At 55.6% G+C, this 13,256-nt stretch overlaps 1 protein-coding gene across 4 annotated transcripts in view; it reads left to right on the top strand.

Annotated features, from left to right (window-relative positions):
• The window catches only part of C2CD2L (C2CD2 like), a 24,092-nt gene extending 12,014 nt beyond the window's left edge, over positions 1-12,078 (top strand). For 3 of the 4 annotated variants that reach the window (XM_035903532.1, XM_035903531.1, XM_035903534.1), the window contains 6 exons: positions 301-428; positions 725-896; positions 1,674-1,775; positions 2,386-2,519; positions 3,006-3,288; positions 4,919-12,078. In XM_035903532.1, coding sequence (XP_035759425.1) covers positions 301-428; positions 725-896; positions 1,674-1,775; positions 2,386-2,519; positions 3,006-3,288; positions 4,919-5,163 — 1,064 coding nt within the window. In that variant the 3' untranslated portion in view covers positions 5,164-12,078. The remainder of the gene's footprint in view (positions 1-300; positions 429-724; positions 897-1,673; positions 1,776-2,385; positions 2,520-3,005; positions 3,289-4,918) is intronic. The other variant, XM_035903533.1, reaches the window with a different exon arrangement.
• Positions 12,079-13,256: the final 1,178 nt, after the last annotated feature.

Genomic DNA, 13,256 nt, shown 5'->3' with positions numbered 1-13,256 from the left:
CGTTGCAGAAGGCTCTTATCTCCGTACCTTTGTACTCAGTCAGGGACTAACTGCAGCGCCCGTTTTTGATGGAGGCCGTGCAACGGCCGCCTCTTTAAGGGAGCCGATTTCTGGATTGGTAAAGAGGAGCGGAGGAGCATTGCCCGGCCTCTCCCTGTCTCGAACCTGGGAGCTGCCGGAGTCGTGGGGGATTTGCTTCCCTGGCCCCCGGGGCTGCTTTCCAAAAGCGGGGGTTGCCCGAGAGACATCTGGGGTGCCGAGGTCGTGTGGTGTACGTTGTTTTCCTGTTCCTTCTCGCAGATGTGCTGCTGGCACACACCACGCTTTTGCTGGATTCTTTGGGCAAACGACCCTCTGGGAGACAGGTCTGCTCGCTGGCCCCGGGAGCTGGGCAGTCGCTGGCGGCTGAAGCTACCATTATATTGGAGGTGAGCTGATGACTCCGTAAGCCCGGCAAAAACGCGTGCTCCGGAAGTGTTCGCGGTGTGAGCCTCTAGCTGGAGATGAGCGTGATTAGGCCTGGGCTCATGGCAGGGGGCCGGCAGACCCTTAGGCTCAGGAGGGGCATCGCCTGGCCCTCGGTCCCTGAGCCTTCCTCTGTTTGGCTGACGTTGTAGCGAGGGTGGCTCCTCGCCGCCCGGAGCGGTAGCTTTTGTCGCCCCTACGCCCGCCTTTCCGTCTGGGAGGAGGAGAGCCTCTCTGAGCTGCGCTTTACTCTTTGTAGCTGCTATTCCAGGAGTCTCCTGCGTCTTTGAATGCTCAGCACGCCACGTCTCTGCGCACCAGCATCACTCCCACTAAGAAGGTGGAGATGGACCGGACCATCATGCCCGACGGCACCATCGTGACTACCGTCACCACGATTCAGTCCCGGCCCAAGGCGGACTGCAAACTGGGTGAGGCTGCCCCGCGATGGGAATCTCGTACCAGTGGCCGCTGCGGGGGCGCGGACTCCGCCTCCGCGCTATTCCCCAGGCTGCTCGCGTGGGCGGGAGCAAAACTGTCTGGCTGTTGTACATTGCGATTGTTTCAGACTCGCACCTTATGCGGTGCTTTTGGCTCCTGGGTCGGGATGTGGGCATCGTCGCCGTTCCCTTAGTGACTTGTGGCTGGCTGGAGACTTGGGCGTAGCCTTGGGGGAGAGAATTGATGCGGCCCTGTGTTGGGGGGAGGCGAGAGAGGGACGAGCCTCTCTGACACCCTTTGGTGCGGTGGGAGGTCCGGACTCTTTAACGCGTATGCTGCCGCATAACCTCTGCGTGATGTTGGGCTGAGCATTTTGCCGCTCTCCCTCCGTTTTCTTCGCTGCCGAAGAAGTTAGGCCGCGCGTACTGAATGCGGAGCCAAAAGCACGTCGACCTTGCTTACTGGCGGTTGTTGCTGCTTGCGGTCTGACGTCTGGTGAATGTGGTGCTGGATAGTCTATGAGGTGGGGCCGGGAAACGGCACGAACGGGGCCTTGCGACGGGGGTGCTTTGCGTGTCTTTTTCCGATGGGCTTCTTACTACTTTGTTGCCGCAAAGCCTCACGGAGCCAGTCTCTGCAGGCCCTCTGTGAGCGCCTGAGGCTTTTTGGGGGCACGGGTAGGGGGTCGCGATACGGTCGTGAGGTTGCTTAAGCTTCATTTCTACTTACTGGTGTCTCTGTGTCTTTGCCTCTCTTTCACTGTGAAGATTCACCGTCGAGGTCGCCTTCCAAAGTGGAAGTGACTGAAAAGAAGACGACGGTGCTTTTGGAGAGCGGCTGCCCTTGCGGCCCCTTGCCCGGCGGTAGCCGTAAGTGCTTGGAAATCTGAGGCTCTTACCGGAGCAACTGCGTTTCTTAGCCTTTCTCGGAGAGCAGTGGTCTGAATGTGGGTCACCGAACTCATCCACGTTTTCTGCAGAAGAGAATGTCCGAGTGTCTAAGCGAAGTCGGGGGTGGGGGGCGGGTGCGGGTAAAAGAAACTCCGCTTTGGCTATCCTGTCTGTGACTCTGGGCATCTGCTTGCTTGACAAGAACGTTCTGGGATCTCCGCGCCCAAAGAGCTTTGCTCGCCCCGTACCCGGGGCTCTGATTGTCTCCGGGACGGAGCGCCACAGCGGGTTTTGACGGTTTGCGGCTGAGTCTGCCCAAACTCTTGGGAGTCTTTGGAAGTCTTTGTTGAGCGGGAAGGGTATTTTAATGTTATGCCTGGTGGGAAATCAAACTTTTCAGGTGCCTGAAAGAGCAGAGAGCTACGTGGAGCTTCCTCCCCTTGGTTTATGCGGGCGAGTCTGTAATAAGTTCTGTTCTCTACCTTTGTGCGCGTGTAGTTGCCTCTTACGAGCGCCGCGGTCAGCCGGCGACCTCTTGCCCGTGCCGAAGGTCGCTACTTCAAGCCTTGGTATCTTTTCGTGTGCTTAGGGGATAGCCATATGCCCAACGGCTTGGATCCGGTGGCTGAGACGGCGATCAGGCAGCTAACCGAGACGAATAACAAGCCCGCCAAGAAGACCCCGACAAAACGTAGCACGCTGATCATCTCGGGAGTTTCCAAGGTCTCTGGTAGTTAGGGGGCTCCATTTCCAATCCGGGAGGTTGTTTCCGGGGACGCATGCGTGAAACCGCCCTGCCCCATAGGTACCGGTGTAGAAAGGTTCCGGCACGGACGACTCGCTCGGCTTTCGCTGCTTCCTCGCGGCTTGTTGCCGCTTCCCGACGAGCGTCCGGGGTACCTCGCCGGCTGCCAGTGGTGGGAGTTCGCAAAGGGCAGCTGCAGAAAGGGAGGCTGCTGCCGTAACCAGTTGGGAACTTTGGGGAGAATCTAAGGAGTTCTCCTCGGTCTTGCCTACGGAACGCTTTGGAATCGGCCGCGTTCCAGTACGTTTTGGCCAAAGACCGATGATTGTGCGTTGGTGCTGTCTAGCGCCGATGATTGGAACTGGAGCGTCTGTCTCTGTGTAGGTGTGGATGGAAGAAGGGAGATGAATGCGATCCTTTAGACCCCACTTTCCCGTCTGCCTGACCTTCTAACCCCTCTCCAGGTACCTATCGCTCAAGATGAAATGGCACTTTCTCTGGGTTATGCTGCATCCCTGGACGCCTCAGCGTTCGGGGATTCTGCGGCGGAGGGCGTGGCTGACCGGACACACGATTCTACCGAATCGTCGCGGCTGCTGGAAGCGTCGCCGTCGGGACAAAGGGCCGGTCGGGAGCTGGATGAGACGACGCGATCGGACATCTCCGAGAGACCGTCGGTAGAAGACGTCGAGTCTGAGACTGGCTCCACAGGAGCCCTTGAGACCAGGAGCTTGAAAGACCACAAAGGTAAGGATGAACTGTTAAATGGTAGCTAACATTAGCCTGTTGCGCTCGAGGACGAAGTGACATCCGGGTTCCCCACCCAAGCGCGGGGGCTGCGGCCGGCTTTCAGCCTGGTGAAGAGCGGCTTCTGCTGGAGCCTGGAAGAGCCTGCCTCTCTCCCGCGCTTCCTGCCGGAGCCGTTCCAAACTCCTCTATTTGCGGGTGCCCGATTCCTGTGGCCTTTTTGGTTTCTGTGCTCTCTTAGATGGGAACCCCGCACGGCTCACGTGTTCCCGAGAACCTGTTTTTGCTGCCGGGCCTCTGGGTCCGCGGGTCAGGCGCGCGTCTGTAAATGACGATTCATCCTCTGAATATGGCTGTCTCTGGGGCGGAAATGGAGGCCGCCCGACAATGCGGATCGTACGGGCCTCGACGCTCTCCCTCTTTCTCTGTAAGCCTCGAAGTAGCTAGCGCCTCTGACCTGTCATTCTGTAAGGAGTCTGCGCGAACGCTCCGCTTTTAAACGATGGTGCGGGCCTGCCCTGCCCAAGCCGCCGTTCTGCACTTCCCAGGCTGGCGTCGGTTAGGCGGATGGCGCGCCTTGGATTTGTCTGCTGGTAGCCACGACCGTTTCGGTCGGCTGTGACCTTTCGGAAACGAGTGCAAGGCAAAAATCTCATTTTCGCTTGGAATACGAGAGCACGACAAGTTTCGGAGGGCCGTATTCTGGCGCGACCGGGTACGGTTGGAACTGCGGTGGCCCCTCGTTGTTGGCACGTCGGTGGGTAGAAAGATGTGTGGCCCGGATTCTCGAGAGACCCGGGGGGCGGGGAAGAGAAGGAAGAAAGCAGAAAGCGAGCCCCCTCTGTAGGAAATACTGTTGCAGCTTTGTACGGCCTGCAGGTTTTGGATATGCCTTTTCGCACCCGTTTGGGGCTGATGGTGCTTGGCATCATGATCCCGTCCCGCCCATGCGAGTCGTCCGGAGCCATCACCGTTACTTGTCTCCAGATTTGGGCATCTTGTGAAACTGTGGGCAGCTGTTCCAGGGGCTTGACGACCGGCTAATCCGGGTGGCCCCGAGATGGGCTAGTCTGAGAGGCCTTTTCCCTGTCACGTGTTCCTCTTGGTGTCTCCGCGTGCAGACGTTCTCCCTCACTTTCCATTTGTATGAGCCTTAGCTTTCTGTTATGGCTCTGCATGCGTCCACCGAAGGGAGGACGTCGTGGTGTAAAAGGAAGTTTACGCGGAGGGGACGCCTGACGGCGTGCTTAGCGAAGCGGCCCGTCGGTATTGCAGTCTGTCTTGAACGTAGACTTTGCCTTGCAGTCGGGAGCTGGTGCAGACGTTCTCCCTCACTTTCCATTTGTATGAGCCTTAGCTTTCTGTTATGGCTCTGCATGCGTCCACCGAAGGGAGGACGTCGTGGTGTAAAAGGAAGTTTACGCGGAGGGGACGCCTGACGGCGTGCTTAGCGAAGCGGCCCGTCGGTATTGCAGTCTGTCTTGAACGTAGACTTTGCCTTGCAGTCGGGAGCTGGGATTCGCTGGCCTGCCGTGCTCCTCTGCCGCTTGGGGTGGATGAGGTCTTTGCCACCCATCCGAGAGCAGCCGGGTGCGAAACTCGCCGGGGCCGGATACTATTGCGGTTTCAGTCTCCTTCCTTTCTGTCTCTGCAGTTAGCTTTCTTCGGAGCGGTACCAAGCTCATCTTCCGGAGAAGGAGCAAGCAGAAGGAAGCGGGCCTGAGCCAATCGCATGACGACTTGTCCAATGTCACTGCCGACTCCGCCGCCAGGAAGAAAGCCGGCAGCTTCTCCCGCCGCCTCATCAAACGCTTCTCCTTCAAGTCTAAATCAAAACCCAAAGCTAGTGACGGCACGACAGCAGGTGAGAACTGAAGGAGGGAGAAGCCTGTCAGAAAGATTGCACGGAGATCCTTTTCTAGTCTCTCGTCTTCCCGCTCCACGGTATCTGTGACCTGCAGTCCGGTTCCTTCCAACCTTGGCTGAGGGAAGATGCCCCAGTGCTTTACGCCATTTGGGGAGCGGAGGTGGCGAACCCGGGGCTTAGGCTGCTCATCTGCCTTGGCTTAGCCTTCTCCGACTGTTGCACCCCGCTGTGCTCTCCCAGAAAACCCAGGTGGCGTGCTGATCCCTGTGGGGGTCCCGGGAGCTGCGGAAACGACTCTGCCTGCGTAGCTGTCTGGCACGGCCGGGTGCGTCCTGGAAAGCGGAGGTTGGGGGGGGCAGCTCTCGAGCAGCAGCCATCAGAGTGAAAGATCGAGAAACTACCGAGTTGGCTCCGTTGCCGAGAAGCGTGGGATGTAGCTTCGCTCAGCTCTTCTAGCGAGAGAGAACGATGCGGTCGCTGGCCGTCTAAACGCTCTCATCGCTTCTGCTTGCTGCAGAGGCCGTAACCTGACTGCGGGGCGGGGCGCTGCGTTCCTGGGCTGCGAGCTGTCAGGAGAACGAGCTGCGTTTCTCCGCCCGGCTCTGCCATTGGAACGGTCTCTGGTTCGGACAGCGCTGAGGGATGCCTGCTTTCTGTGCTATGCTGATGAAGGACGGAGTCTCTGAGAAGAAGGGAGCTTTAACCACTGGGTGAGTTTTTGGAGAAGCCCGGGCCTTTGTGAGAGACATCTGGTCGGTGCCGTCGGCGATGCTGCCCTGTGACGTGGCCCTCCTTCCGAATCTGCGTTCTTGAACGGGGAAGGGGCCGTGCTGTGCACGCGCGCCAGCTATCGTACGAGCGGAACCCTTTCCATTGGGGGCATCAACAGCGGGGTGCCGGGCCATCTTCCAGACCTGTGGAGCGCCCGGCCTCTCACGGTCCTCGTGCCGAGGACTGCCACCGTGCCGGGGATGGACGTCGAGGAACGGCGGCGATGATAGCAAAAGGGCGGTCTGATCGGGAGCCTGAAGCCATGTGCTGGGGAGAGGCAAGAGTTGACAAGTTTTCGCTGATGAAAGGGTTTTCTGTAGCAGAAGGAGCCTTTCTTGACTGCGTCTCGTATTTCCTTTCTTCTAGCAAACCTGACCCGCCACGTTTGAACGGTGGGCGTTTCTGCAGTGGGTATTTGTGGAGGGAGAGGCGCGCAGGGGAGAATTGGCTCCTCGTGCGGGAGGAGACCGCCCTTCTAGACGAAAGGTTTTCCGTCTCCTGACGCACGCGTGTGCGCGCACGTCCCCAGAGGCCCCGTTTGGGTAGCGTAACGAAGCTCTTTGGAGAAACGCTCGTGCCCTGGCGGCGTGCCCGGGCGACGTGCCCGGTTGGAACAGAAGCTCCTGCTCTCCTGTGGGTTGTAGAGTTAGGGAGATGGGGCAAAGGGGAGGAAAAACCTCAGTGAAGAGCGATTGTTTAGGCCTGACTGAATTCGCTGGTTCTGCTCTCCTGCTACGGTACCTCCTGAGGTGGGGGCTGTCGCCCCGCCTTACGCAGGACGTGACCGACCAAAAAAGCGGTAGCTCTCCCGATGGCGCGCGTAAAACGACGCGTCGTGTTCTTCGGAAGGATGAAATCCGGCTTACCGATACGGCCGTTGCGTGCTGTTTTCAAAGGCTGGAACGTGTTTGGTACGCCGCTGCAAAAGGATTTAGGGGCAGGAATTTCCGAGCGTCTCTTAAAGTGTCTGGAGGTAGAGAAGGCCAGAGCCGCCTGGGGCTTGGATTGAAAGCGCTGACCCGTGCCGGCGGGAGGGACTGTCTTTCCTGTTTTTTCCTGCCAATTCCCAGGTTGGGCACGCATGAGAAATCGGACTGGTCCAGCTAGCTGACCAGGAATCTCTTCTCCATCTGTTCATTTTGGTCCGGGAGTCTTTTGGTCGTCCCCGAGCTCTTTCGTGTCTTTTTTATCCTTCGGTTTTTTTCCTCGTCCGCGCGGTACCACAGCTTCGTTTGCAGCTTTGTGCGCTACGGACTTCGGAACGCTCGCTGGTTTTTGCTGAAAATAGTTCTCCTCGATGCGAATGACGGGTACCTGCTGCGGCTCTGGTGGAAGCTGGCAATCTGCAGCTCGCCTGTAGCAATCTGGCCGCCGGTTTGACGCGGCCTTCCTTTGCGGCATCGCACGTGACGCCGTCCTTCGCGGGCACGCTCTCGCTCCCAGAGCCTCGGGCTTTGGTTCCGGTTCGGCGTTCTCTCTTGCGCTGTCCCCGCTACGCCTTCGTTTCTGTCGCTAATGGTACTTGACGCTCCGTTTTTGGTTTTTGTTTGTTCTTTTTCAATACCTCGTCGAGGTCGCTTTGAATGAGGAGCACTGGCTGCGAAACCTTGCGTTTTAAAACGCTGGTTTCAATGGAAGGGATCTTTCAGAAGAGCTGGCGGCTCTTCGGTTGCAGGTTTCTCACCAGACCTTCCGTGAGTCTCGTTTAATAGTCCCGTGTTCTTTTCTTTAAACCACGAGAGCAGCTCAAGCTGTTTTGAGCGTGGTGCGGCCGGAGGCAAACGGCCGAGGCTCCCACCGGCACGTCTGAAGCGTGAACCCGGGGCTCGTGTATGCGAGGAGGGCTGCGAGGGCTAGCGAGCGTCGTCCTTGTCGTCGTAGACCGTTGGCGGAAAACGTGAGCGAGGTTCACGTCCGACCAAGGCGTACCTAGATTTCGATCGGAATATTTTGGTCTGCCATGGAGGAAGGAGGCGATAGGAAAGGTAGGAGTAAAACCGAAACTTGAGTTCCCCGGCAGCCTTAGGGACCGAGGATCCCTTTCTAGCCGTGTTAAATGGGCAATTCCTGCCGTATGTCTGTGGGCTGTCTTGAATTTGTTCCCAGTTTGTTGGCTCCAGGCTATGCCCGCTGACGAATAGCAGCAGAGGTACCGTTTTTTTGATTTTGAGCTTCGGCCTGGCAGAAGACTCATCCGGGAATTTCCTGCGCCGCACGACGGTCAGTGTCTATCTTCCCTGGAATTTTTGGCAGTACTTTTTATCGCGGGCGGTAAATGGCTGTGGAAGTTTGTATCTGCTTAGATAGCTTGCGAAGGGAAGGGATACTGTTGAGTGCTGACAGAGCGCATCCCCGAACGTTAATTCTCACGTTCCCTAGCGGAGATGTACTTTCTGCCGTTTCGTTGCTTCTCAAAGTTTTACGGCGTAGGACGGATATTGTAAACTTTTATCCTCTTCTGAATGTTACCGGTAAGCGCAGAATGTTTTTCAGGGTGTTTGGGTAGACTGCTGTTTGAGGGACAGAGGGGTAAGGGGGAATGGCTCAGCCGCGTGCACCGAGAGCGTTTTTTAGTTCAAATGTGCTCCTGATTAATGCGTCCATCCTTCCTCTTTGTATCTGTACGTGGCTTCCTTTCTCGCACGCGCGGTTGTTTTCGTCCCCCGAGCGGTAGGCGGCTGGTTTCGTTAGTCCCGGATGCGCGAGCGCGGGTGACTCTCGCGGCTTCCCGGAGCCACGAACGGTAACAAATCCGCCTCGTGGGGGAGGTGTGATTATATGTGGCACGAGACGCAATTCTTCTGTCCTAATCTTCTCGGAAGGAAAGGGAAGGTCACGCGGGTCTTTGGCCTCCAGAAACCGTAAAGACAGCGTCCCCCCCTAGAACCGCTGCTTAAAGACATCTCTTCTGTATTTAATCCCTGCTTGTGCTTCTGGCTTTAGGACAGAAGAAACGCCGTTTGAAATCCGCTTATCCCTGTTTTAACTTCCTCTGGGTATTCATGCCCTCACCTCGGTGCCGTTGTGGGGTCTGCGGTGTTTCATAGCGCCCGGGACCACGGAGCAACCCCGGTGCGCGGCGCAGGCCGTTGTCTAACTTTTTAGACTCGAACGATCTGTGTTCGCCAGGTTTCTGTCTCAGGGTAGGCTCGGTATTTGCACCTTGTGAAACCGGTCCTCGACCAAATGTGTGGGGGAAGAGGAGAGGCAGAGAGGCGGGCTTGAACGCGCGGAGGCTTCCGAAGGAGTTCAACCTGCTTATGAGGGCCTGCGTTCCAAACGCTGTTTTTTGCTGTCAGCTATGTGAGTGGAAACGATGACTGGTAAATGAAGCCAAAGTATATGTTTGGGGGTTTGTTTTGTTGGTTGGTTTTGGTATTTCTTTGTTTTTGTGTGGCGGGGTGGGGTTTTTTTTTTTTTTTTTTTTTCCTTCTGTTTTGGCTGAACAGAGTTACTAGAACTTAGCTATGCTGTGTATTTTTACTTCTCTGAAGAAAACTGATTTCTCTAGCCGTAAGCACGCTTCCAAGTATATTTCTGTCTGGGTAGATCCTCTTCCCCGTGTTTTGGCTTTTTAAGAGCCTTCCCGTCGAAAAAGCCCTCTGTGTCGGCCTGTGAGGGGTATCCTCTCGAAGTGAGAGAAAACGGGCGTGGGAAGAAACGGAGGGCGCCACAAAACCTCGGTGTTTTGGGGGAGCGTAGGCTTTAGCGTGATGGATGTCTGACCAAGGCCCCATTCTCAGCGAGGGCGCTCGAAAGCTGCGTGTCTGAGGACGGAGGAATCAGCCGTGTGCAGCTGTGTTTGCACATGCTTCTAATGAGAGCGTGCTCTGTGATTGCCTGTGCTGGTCACGCGGCCAAGTGACCGAGGACGACGAAGCCGACTGGTGGGTGGGGAGAGAGCAGCCTTGCTGGCTCCTGTGGTGTCCGCAAAACACTTCTTACTACTTACAGACCTCTGTGGGGGTGGACTTGAGCACGCGAGTCCACCCTCTGCCTCTGCAAGCGCCCCCATGCTGCTTATGTAGTTGAGGTTGGGTTTTTAGGCAGGTTGGCTGAAGTGGGGGAGAGTGAGGGGAGACTGCTCAGGTAGAGCGCTAGTCAGAAAACAGTTCAGCGGAGGGGAGCGTAGCGAAAATGTCTTCAAACCGATATAAGAGGGCAATGGGCGTGCGCCGTTTCTAGACCAGAACAGGGCGCACGGCAAAGCGTACACTTACAGATGGGTTTGTTCCGCTTTTTTGTCTTTAGCGATGCCGCTTCCTTCCCGCGACGTCTTCTCTCAGTTTGTTGTTTGCTAAACCTACAGAGAAGTAATTTCTGGGTAGCTGGCGAGACACTTGAATGTTGGGGGGCTGGTGTTTGGGTATTTTGGGGTCTTTCACGTTCTTCCCTCCCTGCCTCCTTCCCTTCCTCCCTCCCGCCCCCAAGGTCACGGTGAGTGTCACGGTAGAGTTACGATGCCGGTGGTGGTCAGACTTCCGGAAAAGGTCTTTGTGCTTATGATATCGCGGCTCCTTCTACAGGCATGACTGCTCCGCACCGCCTTTCCTTGCTCGTACAGGTACCGGACCAAATACCCGTGCTGAACTTGAATTAGCACCCCTCCTTGTGCGTGCTCTTTTGTACTTTGATGCCTTCTCTCTGGGTGGATTATTTTAACCCCAGATTGTTTAGAGGAAAAAAAAAAAATAGGAACTGTGTAGCTATTTAAGAGATCAGAATAAAATGACTTAATTTGGACTAAATGAATGAACTTCTTGCACCTTTGTAAATGTTGAAGAAGAATTCCATTGCTGTGTAATGGCTGAACCTGTTAACTTATTAAACCACATGGAAATCAAAACCTGACCCCGAGTCTGACTTTGTATCTGCTGGAGCGTGGCGAGTTGGGCTTTGGCTTTTTAGAAGTTCGGGGAGGTGCCCTGATTTATAACCTTCTTCTGTAAGACTGTCATCTCCTAGGGGCCCTTTTTGCCAAATGCGGATACGTGGGTTTACGGTCTGCAAGACCGGGACGAGGGCTGCAGCCTCTGGGGTGCTCCTGGGAGGCGAGGGATTCCAGAGATGCCCGCGTCAGCCCCGGAAGGCGTGAGCGGCACCGCGACTGTCAGCGGAGCCCAGGCGTGCGGCGGTACCCTCGGAGGCTCGGTTACGGCTTCACGGGGCGCCCTAGCGGAGCGGGCTCCCTCACGAGCGCCCGCTTCGGCATTTTCTTCTCCCTTTGCCTGCCCTGCTTTCCCTTGTTTCTCGTCCTCGCTTCGTTGCGGGGCCTACGGTTCAAGCTGCAAAGTCAAGGTCGGCGTTGACTCCGTGTTTCTGCTCCGGGAAGGGTTCATCCTGCGGGGAAGGGGACGGCGGTGGTTTGGGCCGTACCCTGCGGCTTCTTAAATTTTGTTGCTATGTCTTTGTTTGTCTAGTTTGCTGTGCCTGTTTCTTAATTTTTTTCCTTTATTTCCTTAATTTTGTTGCTTTTTATATTATTTTCCTATGTCTGCTTTCATCCGGCTTCCGTCCCTATTTTTTAATTTCTTTCCTCCTCTAATGCTTTTGTTTTTCAACTTTTTTCCTATGTCTGCTTTTATCTAGTTTGCTGTTCCTATTTATAATTTTTTTTTCCCCTCTGCCTTGTACCCCTTTGCTTTTTCAGTTTTCTTTCTATGTCTGCTTTTATTGAGCCGTCTGTCCCCGATCTTTAATTCTTTGTTTGTCACATACCCCGTTGCTTTTTAAATTTTCTCAGCATTTTTAATTTTTTTTCTCACCTCTCTCGTTTCATCCCGAGGCTTTAGAGGGTCTCCTCGGCACGCTGTTATCCCTGGGGCTTAATTTGTACCCCTCCTGATTTGTCAGAACGTCTCCTCGGGTCATCCCTCTTCCTTAGGGCAGTCTTTTTGTCCTCTCCTCCAACTCGCTCACAGAATCACAGAATTGCAAGGGTCGGAAGGGACCTCGGGAGATCATCTAGCCCAACCCCCCTGCTAAAGCGGGTTCTCCTAGAGCACGGTACGCAGGACTTTGTCCGGGCGGGCTTTGAATATCTCCGCAGAAGGAATCTCCGCAACCCCCCTGGGCGGCCTGTTCCAGTGCTCTGTCACCCTCAAAGTCAAGAAGTTTTTCCTCATATACAACTGAAACCTCTTACGTTTCGGTTTGTGCCCATTGCCCCTTGTCCTGTCGCTGAGCGCCGCTGCAGAGTCTGGCTCCGTCCTCGTGACTTCCACCCCTAAGATGTTTGTATGTGTCGATGAGATCCCCTCTCAGCCTTCTCTTCTTCAGGCTGAACAAGCCCGACTCTCTCAGCCTTTCCTCGTAGGGGAGATGCTCCGGTCCCTTTATCGTCCTAGTTGCTCTCCTGTGGACTCTTTCTAGGAGCTCCTCGTCTTTCTTGAACGCTCCAAGGGGTCGGCGTCTCCCTCACGCCATCTGTGCTCTGTCGTAATCCCCTCCTGAGTACCTTTGTGCCTACTGCAGAACTAAAGGATGGCCGTGGAACGCCAGGACGCTGGCGGGAAGCGTTGTGACGGAAATAGAGGGGGACTGAGGTGGCTGGAGAGATAGAAGGCGGCTGTCGTAGTGCTGTGGTTTGGATTTAGTACTAGAAGAATGTTGATAACATGCTGATGGTTTAGTTGTTGCTGAGCAGTGCTTACTGTCAAGGAGTGTGTTAGCGGGGGGAGAGCGATCGCTGCTCGGGACAGGCCGGGCATCGATAGGCGGGCGGTGAGCAATCGCATTGTGCATCGCTTGTTTTGTGTATTTTGTATGTTCTGTTACCGTTATCGTTATTATTGTTATTTTTTTCTTTTATTAAACTGTCTTTATCTCAACCTGTGCCTTTTACTTTTTTTTTATTCTGATTCTCTCCCCCATCCCACCGAGGGAGGGGGGAGCGAGCGAGCGGCAGCATGGCTTTTGGCTGCCTGCCGGATTAAACCACAACGTACCATCGCTGTGCCTCCTGAGGTGTTACGCGTTCTGTGCGGCATGCCGTTGGCTCCAGTAAGTCCCCTTCGGACACGTTTTGTTGTGATTGTGCCACTCCCGAGATCTCTGTTCCCAAACAAGAGCGTTCCTTTTCTTCTCGAGTGCCGTCTGGGATGCCTCCCGAGACCCTCCTTGCGTTCCACGGTGTTTCGGTAGCGCTTTACCTCCCTGTCGATCCCTCCGAGCCTTTCACGACCCCTCTGCTCCCAGTCAACACGCCTCCTGAGAGCTTCTTTCCGTCCCATGGCCCCGTTTTAGCTCCATAGCAGACTTTGATCCTCTCTCAGTACCTCCGGACCCCGTCCTCGGATTTGATTGCGCCTCAGAACGCTTTTATAGTCTC

Source organism: Egretta garzetta, unplaced genomic scaffold, assembly GCF_000687185.1.
Source record: "Egretta garzetta isolate BGI_Z169 unplaced genomic scaffold, ASM68718v1 scaffold391, whole genome shotgun sequence".
Classification (NCBI taxonomy): domain Eukaryota; kingdom Metazoa; phylum Chordata; class Aves; order Pelecaniformes; family Ardeidae; genus Egretta; species Egretta garzetta.
The sequence above is the reverse complement of the archived record's forward strand: the minus strand, read 5'-3'. Positions and strand labels throughout refer to the sequence as shown.